Here is a 22,870-nt window from a genome sequence, read left to right on the forward strand (position 1 = left end):
AAATAATTCTCAGAAAAACATTTACTTTGTAGGTCAAAATTTTCCTTCAGACCACGCAATGTGGGAAACAGATGCCACAGACCCCTGGTCTGATTGCCTTTGGAAATATACCAAAAACACCCAAAGTCAAGAGAGCCCTGCTTTCTAAGGTACAACAAAAACACATAGCATAGACAATCCTATAAAGAAGAGAATTCTAAACAATGGCATAATATAAATCTGAATAAAATAAGGGATTGGAGTGCAAAAAACATGACGTTTTTTCCCAAGCTCCTGTGGTCTGAGAAAAGACATACTTCTAAGAAAATGTGTTTGTGTGTTGGATTGGTGTTTGTGTTTGTGTTCATAAGCCTGAAATTCAACAAGTGTGGGAAATCAATAGTTGTAGGCCATAGGAAAAAAATAGACAGTTTTTATTAAAAAGTGATGCTGGAAATAGATTTAATTGATTAGATTTGAAATACATTTGGTGGATGAGTATGACCTCTGGTGTTAATCTACGGAAATTCTCTTGCTTTTATATGCCTTAATGGAACAAAAGAAGCAAATTTAATTTTCTGAAAGCTTATCACTAGAAATCATAGGCCTTGATTTGCATCTGTTTTTCTCCAATCTTTCTTCATTTCCTTCCTCTTTCCTTCTCTCTGAACTCACAAGTATAAATAAGTACAATGTGCAAAGCACTATCCAAGTGGAAGAATATTGCCTTTGTTGCTTCATTTAACTTTACATGTTACATGTATCTCTACAATTCTGTATAGGAAAAAAAAAGAAAAAATGTTATACACATTTAAAATGTCTACATATAAACTTAAAATTTGTTGACTTTATTAAAAAAAAGAATGATGAAAATAAGAACTTAAATGTGCCTGTTATAACCTAATAGTATACATTGTGTTAAACCAATGAAGTTATGATTCAGACTAAAAATGAAACACAAAATTATCTTGTGTTTTTTCATCATCATGCTAATAGAGGTTTATCACACTCTCAATATACAGACATTTATTAGCAAGATGGCTTTTTGAGTGTGTGTAATCAGTTAATTTCTTAAGAGAAAGGTGATGATTGATTTGCTCTCTGTCCAATCACAGTGAGTTTTACACTATTAAATTATTTTATGAGCTTTTTCAAAATAGTGGCTAGCTGGAAGTAGCATTAGTCTGAGTTTTGGTGTTCTCATAGTCCCTCATGTTGTGGATCAAATTTCCATTTTCTTCTGGATTTTGTGCATTCTATCCTCCTGTGTACCCCTTTGGAGAGAAGTGATAACTCCATGCAGCATTACAATAAATCTCAGCAGGCACTTTTGATTTCTACATGATTAATGGCACTGCAACTAATCCCATATTAGAGCATAGACATATACATGGCAAAGGATACACTTTTGCCTGTTATTTTGTTTTTGCAGCCTCTGTTGAAGCCCTGAATTTGCTATTTGACAACGTCAGTTTGACACAAGGGATGCAGCCATTATTTTTCTTTTGACAGTTCAGTAAATGTAGAACCTTATATCTAAATTTAATGCTGGCAACAACTATTGTGGTATTTCAGGGGTGGAGGCTAGGTATTCTTTTATTTAAATTTATGAATGGCTAATAAAAATAGTTATTTACTATAATTTTCCTTTGAAGTATTTAGACTTTTAAGGATGAATCAAACATTTTCACTCAGTCCCTACCTACAACAACTGGAAGGCTATATAATTTGTTGCAATGGGTACTAATACATGTTTGATGGATTTTGTGCATGAGTTGAATTTCTTTTTCAGACAAGAAGGTTAATAACTTTTCATAAGGAAGATTTCATTTTAATTCAAATTACTTCTTAGGATTGTTTTTAATAGTCATGCTCTCCACACAATTCATGCAATATGTACTCAGCTGCCCCAAGACTCAATTAGCTTCGTGATTCTAAACAAGTTTTATTTAATTACCATTTTGAAAATACAAAATCCATAATAGATTATAAAAACAAAATGCTGTCTCTGAATGTTTGCCACTAAATTATATTCATGACCAAGACCATTGAGAAATTCAAGTCTGGACAGTATTCATTATCTCAAGTCCAGGGCAATGGGATAAAGCAGCTCTACGCCCCACACTGCATTTTTTCTGCTCAATGTTTATTTGCACGTAGAAAAAATTAAAATTGTTTAACGTGTCCAAAGAATATCCTCAAATGAATTATTCACTCTGTGACATTGAAAGCACACACACGCACGCACACTCTTACAAGCAGATACCAGGTAAGCAACTTTAGGGCAGCTGCCAAGTAGAGTATCAAGAAATTGGATCCAGCTGAGAATTCCAATTACCTAATGATCTAATGAGGGTGATCCGCTTTCACTCGAATTTCTAGGTCTAATTCGTTATAATAGTCTCTATCATAAAAATCAGGTTTTAAAATAATTAAAATGGAAACAAATATTCAGCGGGCCCATTTGTTTCATCTTTAGGAGGAGACGGGAATTTGAATTCACGAAGAAATGCAAATATAGAGACTTAAGATGGAGCAGAAACAAAGAACCTTCAAAAGGATCACCTAGCGCATTGTCTTGATACATTTCTTAGAAGAACACAGCACGGGGAATTTGGGAGACTTCAAATGCAATTTTTGTTAGTTTATTAGAGAATAAATAAATAAATAATGATACCGAACTCTAACAAAACGCCAGCACTGTCCATGGGCAGTGATTATTGAGCCCAAGCTATCATTCTTAATAAGTTTCCTGCCAGCCCGCGCCAGGCCCCTCTCCCACCCGTCGCTGCAGTTAGGACTTGGCAAAGATGCTAGGTATTTGCGTATTTGTGACGGGTCTTGGCTTTCTGTCTGCGCTGCAGGTGAGGAGGAAGAAGAGGAGCAGAAGAGGAGCCGGAGTCCGGCGTTGTCTGAGCACCCTCCACACCTTTGAGCGAACCACCTGCCTCTCCACCTCCAGAGAAGCCATCGGAGCTTCGGATTCGGGCTGCCGGAGGGCCTGAGCGCCTAGAGCCCAGGACCCGGCGGCCGGGGGCGCTAGCCCTTCATGTTCCGGAGAAAGCGCAAATGTGAGCTGGCGGTAGCGGGGAAAGCCCTCCGCCCCCGCCAGGGGGACCCGGGAAGCCCGCGCCGGCTCCGCGGGCTGACTGCGGGGATCCCCTCCTCCGGCCCCGCCCCCACCCTCCCCCGGCCCGGGTGCCGAGGCGGTTAACCCTACCCGCGCCGCAGCGCACTTGGGCAAGAACGCCGAGCACCCGATCCAGATTCCTGAGCCGGGCGCGGGGCAAGATCCGGGCGCTGGATCGGCTATGATCCTGCAGCGGCCAAGGCAGGGCTCAGGCCCGGGCATTCTCGCCACACGTTGCTGCACTGGCGAAGCCAGTCGCCAAACTTTTTCTCCCCAGAGCCAGTGCCCCCGCAGTTACTTGGCGGGCTGCCGGCAGCCCACTCTCGGCGGGACGATCTGGGAAAAGCGGGCGTGGGGCGAGGGGGCTGCTGTCTTGCAGCCCTGCGAGGCGTGCAGGCGAAGTGGTCCGTGTTCCACACGGTCCCTGCGCCTGCCCCCTGGCCAGGGCGGCCCGACGTGCTGCAGTGGCTGGCGCAGGTGATCCGGGCAGCGCGTCCAGCACTAGTCAGGGGGGCAGCGGCACGGGAGGGAGGGCGCCTTTCTCTTTTCTCCTCCCCCTGCAGCCCAGCTGCACTGCGTGGGGGTTCTCCGTCTCCAGCAGGGCTGAGGGGCTCACACAATCAGCAGGTGGAATCCCTGACCTGGAGCGCCCTGGCTCTGGACTGCGTCCCTCAGGGTTTCTGTCCTACAGACTCCCCTCCCCATCTTTCTCTGCCAAACACGCTTCCCTAAGCCGCGCGCGCCGCAAACTCAGTCTCGGTCCCCGCAGGTGATGTCATGCCCATTGTTTTGGTGCGCCCAACCAATCGGACTCGCCGCCTGGATTCTACCGGAGCCGGCATGGGCCCTTCCTCGCACCAGCAGCAGGAGTCCCCGCTCCCGACCATAACGCATTGCGCAGGGTGCACCACCGCTTGGTCTCCCTGCAGCTTTAACAGCCCTGACATGGAAACCCCATTGCAGTTCCAGCGCGGCTTCTTCCCAGAGCAGCCGCCGCCGCCGCCGCGCTCCTCACACCTGCATTGCCAGCAGCAGCAACAGAGCCAGGACAAGCCGTGCCCGCCCTTCGCGCCCCTCCCGCACCCTCACCACCACCCGCACCTCGCGCACCAGCAGCCGGCCAGCGGCGGCAGCAGCCCATGCCTCCGGTGCAACAGCTGCGCCTCCTCCGGTGCCCCGGCAGCGGGGGCGGGGGATAACCTGTCCCTGCTGCTCCGCACCTCCTCGCCCGGCGGCGCCTTCCGGACCCGCACCTCCTCGCCTCTGTCGGGCTCGTCGTGCTGCTGCTGCTGCTGCTCGTCGCGCCGGGGCAGCCAGCTCAATGTGAGCGAGCTGACGCCGTCCAGCCATGCCAGTGCGCTCCGGCAGCAGTACGCGCAGCAGCCCGCGTCCACCTCCCAGTACCACCAGTGCCACAGCCTGCAGCCCGCCGCCAGCCCTACAGGCAGCCTCGGTAGCCTGGGCTCCGGGCCCCCGCTCTCGCACCACCACCACCACCCGCACCCGGCGCACCACCAGCACCACCAGCCCCAGGCGCGCCGCGAGAGCAACCCCTTCACCGAAATAGCCATGAGCAGCTGCAGGTACAACGGGGGCGTCATGCGGCCGCTCAGCAACTTGAGCGCGTCCCGCCGGAACCTGCACGAGATGGACTCAGAGGCGCAGCCCCTGCAGCCCCCCGCGTCCGTCGGAGGAGGTGGCGGCGTGTCCTCCCCGTCTGCTGCAGCTGCAGCCGCCGCCGCTTCGTCCTCAGCCCCCGAGATCGTGGTGTCGAAGCCCGAGCACAACAATTCCAACAACCTGGCGCTCTATGGAACCGGCGGCGGAGGCAGCACTGGAGGAGGCGGCGGCGGTGGCGGGAGCGGGCACGGCAGCAGCAGTGGCACCAAGTCCAGCAAAAAGAAAAACCAGAACATCGGCTACAAGCTGGGCCACCGGCGCGCCCTGTTCGAAAAGCGCAAGCGGCTAAGCGACTACGCGCTCATCTTCGGCATGTTCGGCATCGTGGTCATGGTCATCGAGACCGAGCTGTCGTGGGGCGCTTACGACAAGGTACAGGCTTGAACCCCTGCCTACGGTACCAGAGTCGGGCACTGGGTGGTTGGGATGGGCACTGGCAGGGACCCTTTGCCTGCGGGGTCTCCAGCCTCCCCGGGACGATCAAGGGAGCCTGCCAGGACAGCGTGCGCGTCTAGGACGCACATCCCTAGTCAGCTAAACAACTCGGAGATGAACCCTTTCCGCGTGTAGCCAAAGTTCTCGGGGCAGTAAGAGTGCCCAGCGCGTTCGGGCACCTTAAGTAAGTGGTTCTGGGAGTCGGTGGGGAAACCATCTATATTCCTCCCTTGGTGAATTGTGTTTAGGAGGCCCCTTTCAACCCTCTCTCTTGAACTCAGGAGTAAGTTCCTCTCTGGTTTTGCTAGCTTGGAGCAGCGGCGTGGACTGGGCAAAGCCCAACCACGCATCTTCCCAGTCTTTCCAAGTCTGCTCTCCTCTCTTTTGGTTTTGAGGCCGAGTGATCTGACAGATCACAGAGCCAAGATGGGTGCACCCCTCTCCCCGCATCTTCCTCCTGTGAGTTCAGGTCCTGTGGGGGACTAACTGACCCTGGGGGACTGGAAGGCGGGTAAAAGTGCTTCTTTCTTAAAAGTGCTTCTGTCTGACTGTGTTGCAGGCGTCGCTGTATTCCTTAGCTCTGAAATGCCTTATCAGTCTCTCCACGATCATCCTGCTCGGTCTGATCATCGTGTACCACGCCAGGGAAATACAGGTAACTTAGGTCCTGTTGTTTATGAATGACCCAAAGCCCTACAGTCAGCTTAGAGAAACGCAAGGCAGCAGAGGCTTTTTCCAAGCCGTCATGTCCTTGCTTGAGGTTACAGAAGACACATGCTGTATTGTTATGTTAGCACCTGATCTGTTCTTTCAGGTAGTGGAAAACAACGCAAGGCAAAGTAGCATATAAACATGCAGCATTTTCTGAGATGTATTTGTTGGACTCTTAAGATTTTTACCTCTCTTCAATAGGTGGATCCTCTTCTCCAGTCAGTCACATTTTGTTTTCCTGAAAGCTAGTTATGCTCTAGTTTTAATCTAGAATGAACTTGTGTTCTTGTTTGAGATACCTTAGTGGGTACGTCATTAGGTGATTGTGTCTGTATCATCTTCTATAATTTAGCATAGAGAAGAAAATAGGGTGATGAGTTGCTGGCTACTTTTTATAAATGAGATATGGGAAAAGATCTAACCCTTTCCTAAATCCTCCACCATTAAAATAATCTGTGTGAGCTTAGAATGCAAATTCTGTATATCCAATCATTAAGTATTTTTAATGTAATTTAAGAGTTAAGGCCACTGTCCTTGTGAGCTCATTTTTGTTTGTTTTTAGGAAAACATTTATTTTGTTTAAATGTAGCCAGGGGCTCTATATTTGGCTATTAGTAACCATATCAGAATAATTTATAAAATTTATGTGTCATCTATCAGTTAACTGTTAGCCTACAGCCTAAGGAGTATTAAGGCTTTTAAATTAATAAGTATAGAGTTTTCAAAAATTAGATTGGAATTTTTTTTAGCTTAGAATTTCACTATTTGGGAGGTGCAGTGGCTCAGGTTTGTAGTCCTGGTGCACAAGAATTTGCACTATGTATTTTCTGATTATTTTTTCTTTTTTGAGCAGCTGTTAGACATTTGGTTGTACTATGAGACCCTTAATTTGGATCATCTTCCTTTAGACTACCTCAGATTTAAGCTTTCAATTTAAACATTACATAGGATTTGCTGTTGAAGTAAGTTAGTGTTAATTTAAATTGAATTAATTTTAAATTTGAATTAGCAAACACGAACTAAATATGGAAGAAATCATTTTAATGATTGCCCAAACAAAATAGTGATGCACATTACTCCAAGTGAGGAGGGAGAAATTACTTCACCTTGCCCTTATATTTGTAAAACTTTGAAAAGTGTGTTTTTGAGGGGATGAGGTTGGAGAATGATAATTACAAGGAATGAGACTATTCAGAAAGAAATAGTAAAACTGCACTGACAAAGTGAGATGAACATACATTTGAATTTTTTAAAGTTTTAACAGTTTACATTGATCTTTAATTCAGTGCTAGTGATGGTGGGCTTTTGAGATTCTTTCAAACATTTTAAAGAGATAGTGAGATATAACTTAAACATTAGAAATTTGTCTTTTTATTTTGACTTGAAGAGTAGACAATTAGAGCTACTATATAGGTTTAATGGTCCCTTGACTCAGTTTACAGATAAGGAATCTGAAATCAGCAGAAGTAGCCTGCCAGGCCACACAACTAGACAGTGCGCAGTGAGAACCAGCCTTGTCCTAGCTTCCAGGCCATAATGCTTCCCTCTGCGATATGCTCCCACATGCCAAAAGCCCAAAAACATGGATATTTCTTTTTCTGCAGTTTCCCTCTGAATCCAAAAGTTTGGTATATAAATTTAGTTAAAAGATTACTCCAAAATGTTCTTACGTATTTTAAAAATCAAGTTACCTTGAAAACATGTTTTGCTTGGAGGCCAGAGTCATTTTGCTTAATGATTCTGTGATTCTGAAATGAGAGACCTTGCTGGGTTTTATTATATAGAAGCTTTGTGTTATTGCCTGTTCCTTGTGAAAATCACACAGCTAAACAAGCATTCATGGGGGAGGACGTTTGCTGGTATTAACATCAAGAACAAAGTGTCTGGAAAACACTGACTTTTTAAGAATTATTGGGAGATTTTTTGAAGTAATTCATAGGAGCCTAAGAAGAGCTACTAAATGTTAACTATCTTAAAAATTGATACCATATTAGAAATCTTAAAATTTATAGATGTTAATAAAAAGCAGGAAATCATATTTTTATAGATTAATGCTTTTAAGCATTCCCCTCATTGGCTAATTTAGAGGACCATTTCTGTTATGCATATGCACACATATGTTGATTAGGGTGTGTATTGTATGAGTGAGAAAAATGACGTGGAATGACCCTCCATGGCAAATATGCACAGTTAACTTCCTTACTGTTGGGCTACACAAACGTTATAGAATATTATATGTTTTAAAATTGGGTTTATTTTATATGATATGTGGTTTCTGTTAAACTAGACTGAAGATAACTTCAAAATGGATTCTTGGGTCATATCATTTAATTATTTTGGATGTAGCTTTTTTTACTTGGTGTATTATCCAGAGGCATTTCTCCTTCAAATTGAAACTCCAAATTATTATGTGAGATGTCTTTATTTAAAAAATAAAATAAAATGGAGGAGGGCCAAATAAATGTGAAGACCCTGAACTAGAAGTCAAGAACCAGAAAAAAGTAGAAATGTTCTAATTTTTCTAGAGGGGAGCGCCAACAGGGCTGAAACTCAATAGAACTAACTGTTCAGGATTATGTATATGCATGGAAAATGATGAATTGTCCCCCCCCACCTTTTTTTACTTATTGAGGTAACGCTGTAGGTGTATTTTATTTTCCGTAAAAAGTTTTAAGCTAATGAGCACTTCTCGCTCACTCTAAAGAATTCCAAATATATCAATTACCTTTGAGTTAATGGACTAAATGCAAAGTTATGCTGTCATTCATAGTATGTCATTGGATGTAGCATACCACAGTTTTGCTTTTTCTTTTTAGCATATCAGTATGATAATCAGATAGTAAAAGGTAGCTAGTATAGACTTCTGGTACATGATATGATTTCTCACTGCTTTCAGGAAAAGTAAGTGTTAGAGCTGACTTTCTGGCTCTGTGTCCTCTGGAATTGCTTAATGAAGCAAGAGGAGGCCCTGACATTTTCATGGAGAACCTTGGAAAGCAAATCCATGTGACCTTTTATAAAATGTTTATACACACATGCTCTGGCAAAATAAGATGGTTCAGGTGAGTCGTGGACGGAAGTGCTTGAATTAAAACAGTGTGACGGGGAGGCTTTGTAATACACCAGCTCAGCAAATTTCAGCTTTGGTGGCATTTTTCAGTACCACAGACAGCTCAGTGCACCAGGCAACATTTTGTTCACTTTACTGATTACTTTTACACCTCACTACCAAAAATGAAATCACATTTTAGATCATAATATTTATATAACATCAGATTTAATATGAGTAATTTTTAGCTAAGGTGATATTAGACTTTTTCAGGTGATGTTGAACTTGTTTTCCGTATCTATCAGTACAGCTAAAAAATAAATGAACACCTAAGTAAACTTTAATAAATGCCTGTGTATCATGACCTTCTGACAAAGGAAAACATGGTAGGGATTATTTTTATACAATTTGGAAAGGTCCCTTGATACTATGTAAGTAGCCTCTAACTCAAGTCTCAAGGTCAAATTATAAGAAAAACAGAAGCATGCTTTTCGGTGACTTTTTTAAAACTCCGTTCCGCAGCGGGGTTGGAGATACATCTCTGATGGAATTAGTACAAAACCAAGTTCAACTATTCTTTAAGCTCTTCGACATCAGAAATTTTCAGTGTAGCTTCCACTTCATCATTTCAGCTTCAGTATACTATTATGTTTCTTATAGAGGTAATTTTAGATGAAAGAGATACTTAGTAGTTTGAGGTAGGCAAACGTAAGATTCTAAGCTGAGACAGAAAACCCCCTGGAGTAGTGGCTGATCTTTCTGGTTCTCATGGGACTTGAAAGAATGGCAGATGATATACTTTGAATTGGAAAACATTTTTATTTGTTTGTTTTTGTAATATACAGCTGACTTTTGAAAAACATGGGTGAACTGTGTGGATCCACTTATATGCAGATTTTTTTTTTTTTCAGTAGATGTAGTGGGCGCTCCATATCCATGGTTCTGCATCATCAAAAATACAGTATTCACTGGCTGTGAAACCCTCATACGGAGGGTTGACTTTTCGTTTATGTGGGTTGCAAAGTACTGAAAGTATACATGGATTTTGGTGTCTTGGGGTTCCTGGAACCAATCCCCTGTGGCTACCAAGGGACAAGTGTAATTATATAATAAATGGTAGAGAAAGCACTGACTTTTCTTTGTTACCTTTTGCAATGGAATAACTCTTCATCATCTTTCAACTTAGCTTTTCAGAGATGGACTCTATAGCTCTATAATTGGAAGAACAAAAATGAAAATTTCTCTTGATTTCTACACCAATGCCACAGAAAAGAGGAGAGAGTGAGTGAGGGTGGGAGCCTCACCTGGACTGGTTGGGGAGGGGTGGTCCCTGTCTACTAGTAGGCTCTGTGGTTTGCTATGTGAAGGCTGAAGTCTGAAGAACTAGGAAAGAATGCTCCCCTTTCAACTTCTACAGAGAGCAAACAGATGTCTGTAGACAATGCAGAAAATACTGCATATAGTTACTATTTTTATTAATAGAATAACCTATACACATAATAAAAGTAATTCAAACAGTACAGCAGAGTTTAGAATAAAAAGTGAAAGTCATATTCTCTCAGTCATGTTTCTTAGAGGTAACCACTTTTAAGTTTTATATATATATACATATATATATGTATATATATATACATATATATATGTATATATATACATATATATATGTATATATATATACATATATATGTGTATATATATACATATATATATATATATATATGTATACACACACACACACACACACACACACATACCCCTTCAGGATTTCAGTAAGGAATATTTAGGTATACACCTATACCTTTCTTATATTTTGTAATATATCTTGGATGTTTATCCTCAGCAGCAGTAGGGACCTAGCTCTTTTTTTTTAGCAGGTACATGAGATCCTATTCTATGGATGTAGTATGGTTTACCTCACCAGGCCTGATCTGAGAGCTGATAGGCAATTTGAAGTTTTCTAAGTTTTTGCTATTACAAGTAATATTAAATGAACATTCTTTTTTATGTATTTTAATTATTTGGAGTATTTACATGCAGTAAATTTTCAGCAGTAGGAATGCAGAATCAAAGGGAGTTTGCATTTTAACGGAAAGGTATTTCCCACTAGCCCTCTAGAAAGGCCGTCAGAGTTTATATCTCTGGTTTCCCACACATTATTCCTCTACAGCATTGTCAACACTGGATTCTATAGAAAGATTTTTTTTAAGGAAATCTAAAAAGTTTATCATCTTCTTGCAAAACAATTTTTTCATGACAAATTGTTTAAGAACAAAGCTCAAGGCCTCAGGCTTCTTTGCATCTATTTTCCAGTATTTGGCAGTGCGTTATCTAATCTGCCAGCAAATGGAGTTATCTGAAGCAAATGTTCGCCAGAGTTTTGTTATTTCAGTTTAAAAAAATTGGAGGAGATTGTTGAAGATGAAGGAAGCTAAAGTAAAAGAAATTATCTTGGATTGGTCTTAAGGTTTCTGCTATAATAGCTTCATGCACCTATGAGGTAGATAAAAATTGTAACAACAGGTTGAAGGTAAGACTTCAAAGATAGTGAGGTAGAAAAGTTGCCTGAATTTCTTTGTTGAGTGGTGGTCAGCTCAGTGACTGATGTCTATATTGCCAGCAACTTCTACGTCAGAAGTAATGAGATGCTTAGTCCCTTTGACTTTGTGTATATGCTGTAGTAACGAAATCACTCAGGACTAATTTTCTCCGCCTGCCTGTGTAAAGATCTCTGCATTATTAATGGGTGTAACGCTAAATAAAGCGATCCTGGTGTGTTTACAGAGCAGCATCACAAATGAATGAAGAGTGGAACTTTAGGTTTACCACAAATGGGTTTTCTAGAGCTTCCAACCTGTTTCTGGGCCATGTTTTGTACAGCTCGGAGATAAGGGCACTGTGGGCTGTCATCATCCCAAACCACATTTGGCAGGGAGCACCAAGGCAGCCTGCATTGATTTAACTTCAAAGAAGTTACGTTCGGTCAGGATAGAGAGCAGTTTTGTAGGGTTGTTCTAGAGAGAATTTCTACTCATTAAGAAAAAATATAGTATTTGCTACTTTGGGAGTACATTTTCAACCTGAAACTCCTTTGGATTTCTATTTATAAAACTAGAAAACACATGGAGGAATCTTACTTCTTATTAGGCCTAGTATCCCACCCAGCACAGGAATGTCCTCTGTGTCATCTTCAGTAAAAGTGAGTCACCCAGTTCCTGTTTGAACTCTTTTCCCAAGATTGTCAGTTCATACATGTACAAGCCTGTTTCATTCTTAGACAGCTCTTATTTTTAGTAAGATTTTAATGTTCAGAAGTCTCATTTATTCCATATTGAACATTTAAAAAGTTTTTGAGGTCTGCAAATGCAATGAGGAATAAGACAGGAGAGGCCCTTTCTTCTTGGAGCTGATATTCCAAGGAGGAGTGGTTAAGGAGAGACAAAAAAATTAATAATAAAATTTTTCGAAGTTGTGATAAATTCCCTAGGGGAGAGACAAAGGGCTGAGATAAAAAGTTGGGAGGCAAGGGTTGCATACATCAGACGGGACCATCAGGGGAGAACTTTCTGAGGAAGTAACATTTAAACTGAGATGTAAAGGGAAAAACCAGTATTGCCAGAGTCTGGAAACTACCTGTGTCACAGCCTCATGACCAGGAATTTACTGTGCTGAAGCAAATGAGAGCAAACCAGCGTAGCCCAAGCAGGAGCAGATTGGTACCAAATAGAGTGGGAGGGGATGAAGGGGCCTGATTTTTGAGGGTCTTGAGGCCATGGTAAGGATTTGTGGATTTTTTTTTTTTTTCTGATGTGCAGTAGGGAAGTCAGTTAACAGTTTAAAGCAGTCAAGGCTCATGATCTTACTTAATATTTAAGCACACTTTGTTTTGATGCTGTGAGAATTGGTCTGGAGACTATTAGGAGGTTGCTGGCAAGCTGTTTCATAGAGAGAGATGATGTTCACCTGGCTTAAAAGTGCCATTCTGCTCCTGCATGGGCTCTGCTGGTTTGCCCTCCTTTGCTTCAGCACAGTAAATTCCTGGTCATGAGGCCTTGACACAGGTAGTTCACAGACTGTGGCAATACTGACTTCTTCTCCTTTACGTCTCAGTTTAAATGTCACTTGTAGCAGCCACAGAGTTGAGCAGAAGTGGGCTGATGCTTCTGTTGGTGGTAGAATGGACTTACCAGTGGATGTGGTAGGTAAGGGCAAGGGCCAATGCAAAGATGACTGATAGGGTTCTGGTTGGAGCAACTGAGTGTGTTGTACTGAGAAGGAAAGACTCAAATGGAGGAGCAGGGTATAGAATCAGGAATTTCTTTTGGCATAATGTATTTGAAATTCTGCTGATTGTATATGAGAGTCTGGAGTGCAGAGGAAGTCTGTACCGGATATTTAAATTTGGGAGTTATCAGCAGAGAGACTATTTAAACCCACAGGAATTGATGAAATCACAGAGACAGAATAGAAAAATGAGAAGGTTAGAGTTGATCATTCTCTGACATCTAGAGGTTGATTAAAGGAAGAACTAGAAAGAGGAGACAAGAATGAATTGTCCCTGAGATGACGGAGGCTAGGTTTTAAGGAGGCACCGCGCTCTATATTGAATGCTACCAAGGTCTGTTAATATGGGGTAGAGAAGTGCTTTTTGGATTTGGCAAATTGAAGGTCATTGCTGACCTTGATAAGCAGTTTCAGTGGAATGGTAGAGACAGAAACATACTGTAACTTCTAGCATAAAATAAAAAGTTGATTTCCCTTTTGATGGGATCACAGAGCAAACATTTGAATATTAGATCCATTTAAATATTCTTCTAGTTAAATAGTCCCAGTTTCTTTGAATATTCCTTCTCAGACACTGAATGTCGCTGTCACATCCTTCTGGACTTACTCAGTTACGTTGAACTTCCTCCTCACATGAGGTCAGAAACATACCCAGTACTTTCAGATAGGATCTTCCAGTGGGGTTTGTACCTCTCTTCATCAAAAATGCTGTATTATACTGACTCTTATTAGTCTCAAATGGTCACTGCTTCACAGAAACCTGCGCAGTGACACTTGTAAAATTGTTACTGAGCTAAATGCTCAGCTTTACATTTAATAACCTTTTTAAATAGCGTCTTGGTTTCAGACAAATATATCAGCCTGTCAGAATTGTTTGAATCATAATGCTAATGTTTATTTGACAAACCTTGTTTGGATTTGGAAAATCCTTTGTATGGACGCTCTGTGGAATTGGCAAGACTCCAGCGTTTAAATTGGTGCTAAATTCTGTTCCAAAAAGGTGGTCAATATTGGTGGCTCTGACTCGGTTTGCGTACCTGCCATTGACACATTTGACTTGTCTTTCTTAGTTTTGTGCTAGCTGTGAGTTTGAAAAGCAAACCTTTGGACAAGCCAAGGTCAGAGTTTAGAAGTAGGCCCGTTTTGTTGTTGTGAGCCATCTGCTCATCCGTGATGTTTGAACTCTTTGAACTGTATTAGCCAGCTCACATTTCTCTAGTTTGTGTACAATAATTTTATGAGGATTACCTGATCCCTTGTTAAAATCCACATTTTTTGTGTGTAAACTACAGTGTTAGGATCTTTCAGTCTATCAGTGATATCCAAGAAGGAAATAAGACTGATTTGCTTATAATTTTGGTATATAATATAGGCTTCATGACCTAATCCCTTTTCTCTTAAAAATTGTGTTTTCTCCTTCAGATTATAAAATTAATAACTGTTCATTTTAGAAAATTTGTAAAACATAGGAAAATATAAAAAGTAATATAAATTAGCCTAATCTTGCCACCCAGAGATGACTATTATTTATGTTACCATATATTTATATAAAGTATATGGACATGCTATTTGATATATTGCTGTATAAGGAAATTTTATATTCTCTTCATATAACTTTTTCTTTTGTTTCCTCATATTTAAACATTCTTAATACTGTAGATGCAAGTTTTTTTTTCCCATTACACAGATATAATCAATTTAATTATTTTCCCTATTTTGAACACTTAAAAATTAGAAATAACATAATGTAAGCATTTTTTTTTATAACAAATACCCTTGGAGATTAAGGTGATTTCCTAAGGGTAAACTGCCAAGAGAGAAATACTGATTTAAAGGGTATTATTTAAGACAACTGATAGCTTGTAAAAATATTGTCCCAAAAGTTTTCATCAGTTCTTTTATTTTTTAAGTGCTTTCAAAGGACTTTATTAAATGTGGTTCATTGAACTGATATGGTGATTTCTGGAGTATCTAGGCCCAGTATGCCAGATAGTATTGAGTATCGTGCTGTGTAAATCTGGGAATTTGCTTCTCTGGGTCTCCTATTTCCTAATTCTCCATGATCTTGATTTTGAAATATTGGCTAAAAAGGCTTCTGAAAGGAAATCCCTTTTGAATAATTAAAAACAATTACATAGAAACAATAGGAAAGCAATATTGGAAGATAACTTTGTTTCCAGATATTCCCAATTGTTTTCATTGTGGGAAGCTTTAAAAGCCATGATTTCTAATAATTTTCTCCCTAAACTTTCTTGCTGAGCAGAGCAATAGGACTCTTCTTTGTGTTGACTGTTTTTACAACATAGCTTTGTGGCTCTGTGTCCTTGCTCTGGAGCAGCCTGCCTGGGCTCCTTCCCAGCTCTGGCGCTAATCAGCTGTGTGACCTTGGACAAGTTACTTAATCTCTCTGAACTTCAATTTTCTTGTCTGTAAAATGGAAAATATAGAGTACCTTTCTCATGGGGTTGTGAAGATTAAATTAGTATATAAATATATATATTACTTAGTACACTGCCTGGCATGCAGTAAGGGCTATTTACATGTCAGCTGCTGGTTGTTGTTCACTACTTTGCAGTTTGTTGAAGTGGAAGGGTAGGAAATGGAGTCTAGCTTCTCTGGGCTTTAGAAAATAATGATTTTTTCCCCCCATTTTCTTATGAAACTTATGAGAGAGAAAAAAAAAAGTGGCCATTCAAGCAGTGTTTATTAGTTTATTAACACTTAATCCAGGGTGTGTGTGTGCAAGCACGTGTATATTTTTAAATGAAAGCTTTCGCTGTCTGTTAAGGACAGCCATTTGTTTTTTAAGCAGATTTAGTTCTGAATCTTCCTGTGAGCAGGTTGACTATCTTAGGAGAGACTTAATAATTTTGTCTTTTAGGTTTCAGATCTGTGATGAGTTTTCAGGTACTATGATGTTAGGCTAACAGTTTTTACCAATATGGTCATTTTCTCCATACATTTACCATTGATGTGGCTTCATCCTGGAATCAAGGCCCTTTCTATGCTGCATTAACTCCTTCAGGCATCACAGCTGACTGCCTCTTTTCACCACTAATTAGGACCCTCGTGACTTAAAAGAGTTAAGTGAAGCACTCAGAAAAGTAAGCAAAGGGAGTAATTTGGATGATGGAAAATTCTGGTGTTAAACTCCTGCTGAAAGAACAAGAGGTAGTAAACAGCCCTAGGCATACATGTAAATGACTGTAGTTGGTAGTATACCTGTCTGTATTCTTTGTAGGTTTACAGGATATTTCAATGGAAAGTGCATTTTCTCTTTTTCTGGACTGGGTTTATTTCTGGTGAGAGTTTTGTTTCCTTTGCTACCCTCTACCACAGTGCATGGAGTACACTGGTCTGAAAGAACTGGGAAGAATTTCTGTGTGTAAATATGATAAGTAACATCTTGAAACATTTTGGGTGTAGTGATTGTCTTGCTTTTTATCAGGGAGCTTGTATCTTTTCTGTTTTGTTTCAAATAATCATTAACTGAATCTACATTATTCCAGTACTTCCTTTAGAACAATGCATTACCATTGAGTGAGTTTTGGACTTTGCTTTTCAAATTTATGGGACACATTGGGGTTTATACATTGTAAACTTGGACTGAATTATGTAGACCATTCTAACAACTGATATTCTACATCAATAATGTGTCCTTTGCTTTCTTTAATATTCTGGGCATTTTTGCCTAATTATATAACTATCTGTAGTGATTATCTAGTTTTAAGTTGGGATTGTTTTGGCCCAGGTAATTTGGCTATTGAGACTTCATTGTCTGGTTACTGAATTAGTCGTCATCTGTCAGGAAGCTTTCATGTTCCAGGGGAAATTCTATGCAATATTTGCATATTCATTTTGACAAAGACATACTGATTTTTCGGAGAAAGTATAAAACACTATAGTATGCTTATCATGCTTTTCACCTTGGATAATACTTTCCTTAGAATAGTGTCTGCTGTCACAGGGTTAAAAACTGCATGGGTGCTAATTCATGAACTGTTTAATTTTTTACTGAGTGGCTAAGAGAAACTATACCCTAGCTTTGAATAGTGAAGTATTTAAGAAATTGATAGTAGAGTAAGAAATTGAAAAGTAATGATGAGGCTGAATATTGAAGTCATATGTGTATAATGTAACATAAAAGTGATGGCTGTGGGATGTATCATAGTAATCTCATGCTTTTTCAAAGGTACATCTAATACTTTTAGATGTGTACCCAAGCAAAGATATTTACTGAAAACTTGGTTTTATTTATGTGGAATTAACTATGAAGTTTTAAGACTTAAAAGTCTTAGCTTTTAGAAACATGCTGTAGGTCAATTTTCATATAGGTAAATCATGACTTTTTCTTACTTGGAAAAAGTCATGTCAGTTTGTCTCTTGAGGTGAGGATACTTGAAGGTATATTCATTTAGCTATACATGTAATTGGTTTAAAAACCTTTAGCTTACTGCTTGAACCTCTTGGTAATGTTGCAAATTTTAATACTGTTGTTGAAAAATATTTTGAGTTAGAATTTTAATTCATCGTGAGTATTTTAGTCAATTTACTAGTTCTTATTTATCAACATCAAAGAGAATATTTAATAAAAATGCGTTTGAGCAGACTTCTACAATTTAAGCAGAGGTGATACAAAGAGAAATCTCCAGTATGCTTATTATTATTATTTTGCAAGAAGAAAGCAAAAACAACACAGTTCAGGGATGAAAATTAATTTTTAAAACTATTTTTGATTTTGTATTCACTGGCTCCTGTGGAGTTTTTATATCATTAAAAAAAAAGACTTACCCTGCATATATGTATTTTTTCCTTTAGCATATCTATTTCACACAGTCTCTTTTATCTTTTTGACAACTGTACATATTTTTCTGTTAAGTTTTGACCACGTTCTGCTTCACGTCTCCCAATGTGTCCTTTGGGTGTTTCTTACACTGGGGGATGAAGATCCAGCCCACTCACTGTCATGTTCACTGTCTCAGTCTGGTGCTGTGTATGCAGATTGCTTCAGTGGCAGCTATTTAGAAATAATTTATCCACCAAATATGTCTCATACAAGTAGCCACAGAAGGAAAGGGGACTTGTGTTTAGGACTTTGTCCCTCAAACTCGTGTCAGAACATTCTTCCTGCACAGAGACCACACAGAGCACTCAGTGGGCGAGCATCTGCTCTGCAGTATTTACCCAGCAGCAAGAGGTCTCCTCTGCACCAGTGTGCAAGAACACAGGTGGCCGCAGCAAGGTTATCAGTGTGATAGAGGGTGAGCAGAAGTCTCATCTTTAAAACCCCAATTATACCTGCTGCCATATGGGAACACAATTCAGCAAATGAAAAGCAATAGGATTGGGAGGCTGATGGTAGGGGAACGATAGGCTCAGATGCCCTTGTGACATATGCTCTATCTGCATTTCCAGGCTGACTGCAAATTTTCATTAATTTGCTCACATTTTCTCTCTCCTCTGTTGTGTGAATGATGACCTGTACACTCAGTGGGGTCCAAGCTGTTGATTTATTTTTAATGTTTTTCTTAAACATAATTGGGGAAATTACAATGAGGTGTTACAAGTGTACTTTTCCTTACCAAGGCGGTAAAGAAAACAGGTTTTAAAATCATCTCATTGGCCGGGCACGGTGTCCCACACCTGTTATCTATTGCTTTGGGAGGCTGAGGAGAGAGGATTGCTTGAAGGAAACCAGGAATCGGATACCAGCCTGGGGAACATAGGAAGACTTCATCTGTGCAAAAATAAATAAAACACTTAGCTGGGTGTGATGGTGCATACCTGTAGTCCCAGCTACTTGGGAAGATGGCGTGAGCCCAGGAGTTCAAGGCTGCAGTAAACTGATTGCACCACTATCTTTTAGCCTGTACAGCAGAGTGAGCCCCTGTCTCTTAAAAAAATTTTTTTTTTAATTATCTCATTGACTTTATTTCAAATTTGCCTAGCGGCTCCTTTTGAGGAACAGCTCTCCCTACCCTGTGGTCAGAGACCCCCACTGTCTGTGTGTACATAACCTATCCCTTTTTCAACCTCCCCAGCCTGGTTTGCATTTAGGAATATTCCTGGGAACATCTACTGTGTTTTGAGAATACCAGCCATGTCAGGATTCCTACTCTGCCTCTGATCCTAAGGGACATATTGAGAATCTCTGATCCTCTTTAATCCCCTTAGGTGCATCATTATGATTGGAGGGTGGAAAATAAGCATAAGCGTAACATTTTCTAGTCATGTTGGATGGTATCTGTTGCTTGTACTCATGTTTATGTTGAGTGTTAAAAGTTTGTGAGAAGCAGAAGAGCTGCTACTTGAAGGCGATAGATGCCACCTGGCTGGGTCTGTCACTGTCCAGCAGGGTGTGGGTGGCAGCACAGACTATAGACCCCAAGAGGACAGTGTAAGAGGAGAAGCCCGCGGGACGCCTTCTATCTAGACAGACACTTGTGCCTCTGGAAAGCAGCCCAGACGCCGGTTAAGAATGTTGGCTCTGGATCCAGACAGATTTGAGTTAGAACTCAGTTTTTCTTTGTGTGACCATGAGAAGACAGTTTTACCCTTCCCAGACTCATTTTTTCATCTGTAAAAGGGAAATGATCATGGTACCTATCTCATTAGATTGTTTATGGGATTCAGGGAGACAAGGTTTATGAAGAATCTAGCATGATACCTGGCACATCATAAATGCTCAATAAGTGCTAACTTCTGTTGTTCTTTATCATTATTGTTACTACTCTTCTGTCTTTATTATTATTAAGTAAATACTGTAGCCTTTGCAAGGAAGCAGAGCCTAGAGGCTAGGAGGATCTCACAGTGGGAAGGGGGAAAGGCAGTAATGCACCATATTTCAAGGTAAACTTGCTGAAAGTTCTGGTAAGAGGGACAATGGGAAGAGAAGGCAAATATTTGCTTAGATAGAACATGGATTGGCAAACCACAGCCCATGGGCCAAATCCGCTCCCTGAACAAATCTGGCCTACATGTTTGTATGTAAAAAAAAAAGTTTTGTGGAACACAGCCACGCCCATTTGTTCAGGTATTATATATTGCCGCTTTTGTGCTATGATGGCAGAATTGAGTAGTTGCAACAGAGGCCACATGGCTGGTAAAATTAAAAATATTTGCCTTCTAGTCCTTTACAGAAAAATTTTGCCAGCCCCTGAGTTAGAGAAGATGATGGTAGGCAAAGGCAAGGAGAAACATGCCTGAAGGTGTTTCTTCTGCCTTTGCATCAAAAGCTATTTTATTCTTTGTTCTGAGTTTTACTAAGGAAAGTGTGTCGTGGGCAGAGGTTCAGGTAGATGCCAATTGGGAAGTGCAGATTTTTGTAGGTGCAAGGCCGTCTGCTTTGGCCCATGATCTCAGGTTTCTGTGCAGGAGTTTGTACACCCGGGATTGAGGTGGAATTGTATGTTGAATTAGATTTACATCATTGCATGCATGAGAATGGCTGTAGTTGAAATTTCTGGAGCCTTGGCATTGAGAGTCACTTTCAGGAGGGGAAGTAAGGAAAGAATGGCCTTGTTTGAGGCTTGGTGCTGCATAACTTAGTTTAAGAAAAGCTAGGCATCTCGTTGAGGCTTATAATGTTCTATAACAGTCAATGTGGCTTGCCTCAATCAAGAAGTGAGTCTCATTTGTTTTATGTTGTGAAGAAAATATTTTTTAGCTGACTGTTCTTTAACTTTGTATTTTGCCAAAAGAAAAAAAAGCCACAAATTAGGGTGAGACGTAGTAAAGTGTGTTTGTTTTTATCTTTTGGTCTGAAGTTCTGGCAGCATGTATAATTTATTAATTTGCTTATTGCTGTTTCTAGTGATTAAAGTTATATTTCATGCAAATAATCTCCACTCTGAGCTGCCTACTGGCAACTCCCCATAGAAGTACCTCAGGGCTGCAGCTCAGCACCTCCCAGCCTAGTCATTCCTCTCAGGCCTCCTTGTGGTAGCTGACATTTGCTGTCTTAGAGAAGGGCATCATGTCCTCCTGGGGCCCCAGGGAGGACCCTCGCCATCCCTTTTCTCCTGCCCATTTTCCCACACACTTGCAAGAGTCACCAGGATACTATGGCCACTCCCTCCTAGTGTCCTTGGCATTCTGCTGACATTTGCTCTCTGCTGACATTCTTGTGCGTTGGTTCTGATTTCCAAACTTATTGACTCTTCCCAGGTCCTCCTGTAATCTCTTTTACGAATATACTTAGTGAATATTTTATAAATATTTTATAGCATATTATATGTTATATTGAGAAGTATAATATAATATATACCATATATATTGTATATAAAGTGTAAAAATATGTAAGTATAGAAAATTAATGATATTGTGTGTTATACATGTCATTTACTTATTTTTAAATTTATATTATTTTGTTTTTAGCTTAGACTTAGTATTTTCCTTTAACTCACTTCTTTTAGTCCCATCTTAAGTAACAATAGCCATGAGATTATAGGTTGTAGTACAATTACCTTTGTTTTCTAATATACAATACAGTAAAACTGTAAATAAACAATATGCCACCTGGACTCATCTCAAGGAACATGGAAAACTCCTTTTGGGAATTTCTGTGTCAGTTGTTGCTGTTTCCTTCTAACATATATTAATGTAGTCTCCTGCTTCCCTCGCCCTGCCTCTTTCTGCTGGTCCATCTCTGCTGTTGCAAGAATATCTGCCCCAAACACAAACATGGTGCTGTCACAATTATTCTAAAATGATGCCATGGCTCTCTCCCATTTCGTGATGATATTCTGTACTGTTGATTCCTGCAGTTCAACACAGAGCTACAGACTTTCAAAGAGAAAGGGATCATGATGCAATCCCAGGTTTTCCAAACTTCTTACCAGTGATTTCCCACAACTAATAATAGGTGTGAGTTTCAGTTTGTCATCTGGAAAATAAGTGTAATAGGGCCCATCTCATTAGCTACTGTGAGAATTCTATGCTTAGCCCAATGCTAGACACATAATAACCACACAGACTGTTACATTCGTATTTTCATTGTTGTATTAACCATCATTAATCATGACCTCTGTGATCCTTAGTTTCTCATATGTAACTGGGGATGAGGCACCATGAGGTTTTTGTTAGGATTGCACAGTAGGTTTGGGAAGCAGTTAGGGTGAGAGAGAGTAGTGAAGTGCCTGGTATGACATGTGGCCTTTGGGGTCCTCTAATGCAGGCCATGATTACAGTAGCACTTATCAGACTGTCTCTCAGTTGAGAGGGCAGCTCCCTGGGGACAGGCATCGTGTTTGGTTCTGCTGCACGTTCCAGGGATGAGCAGTCTAGTAGACAGACCTGCAGTGGATGCATCCAGGGCTCTCACGTCTCATGTGTGGTGGCCATCTAAATAGTCACTGTGTTTTCATCTGTGGAATAGGTACAGCCCTCCTTGTTCCTTCTTCTTGGTTTACCAAAGGCTAATTAAGAATGTGGATAAAATAACCTATCATCTTAGAAGAGATAGGATGACAATCTAATAAACTAATAATAGTCTAATTAGTGTGCTTTTTCTTAGCATCAATTTTTTTCTACTCTTTTTCTGCAATAATGTTCTATATCACTAAAGAAATTTAGCTTTTTTTTTTTTTTTTTTTTTTTTTTTTTTT

General features: G+C 40.5%; 1 protein-coding gene across 4 annotated transcripts in view; it reads left to right on the plus strand.

Annotated features, from left to right (window-relative positions):
- Positions 1-2,814: 2,814 nt before the first annotated feature.
- KCNN2 (potassium calcium-activated channel subfamily N member 2) overlaps positions 2,815-22,870 on the plus strand; it is a 138,592-nt gene continuing 118,536 nt past the window's right edge. Inside the window, exons 1-3 of one of the 4 annotated variants that reach the window (XM_017544883.2) lie at positions 2,815-3,050; positions 3,879-5,161; positions 5,784-5,879. In XM_017544883.2, the coding sequence (XP_017400372.1) occupies positions 3,029-3,050; positions 3,879-5,161; positions 5,784-5,879 (1,401 nt within the window). In that variant the 5' untranslated portion in view covers positions 2,815-3,028. Of the gene's footprint in view, positions 3,051-3,801; positions 5,162-5,783; positions 5,880-22,870 lie in introns of those variants that run through there. The other 3 variants (XM_017544882.2, XM_017544884.2, XM_037744412.1) reach the window with 3 other exon arrangements.

This window comes from Cebus imitator, unplaced genomic scaffold, assembly GCF_001604975.1.
Source record: "Cebus imitator isolate Cc_AM_T3 unplaced genomic scaffold, Cebus_imitator-1.0 Scaffold173, whole genome shotgun sequence".
NCBI lineage: Eukaryota > Metazoa > Chordata > Mammalia > Primates > Cebidae > Cebus > Cebus imitator.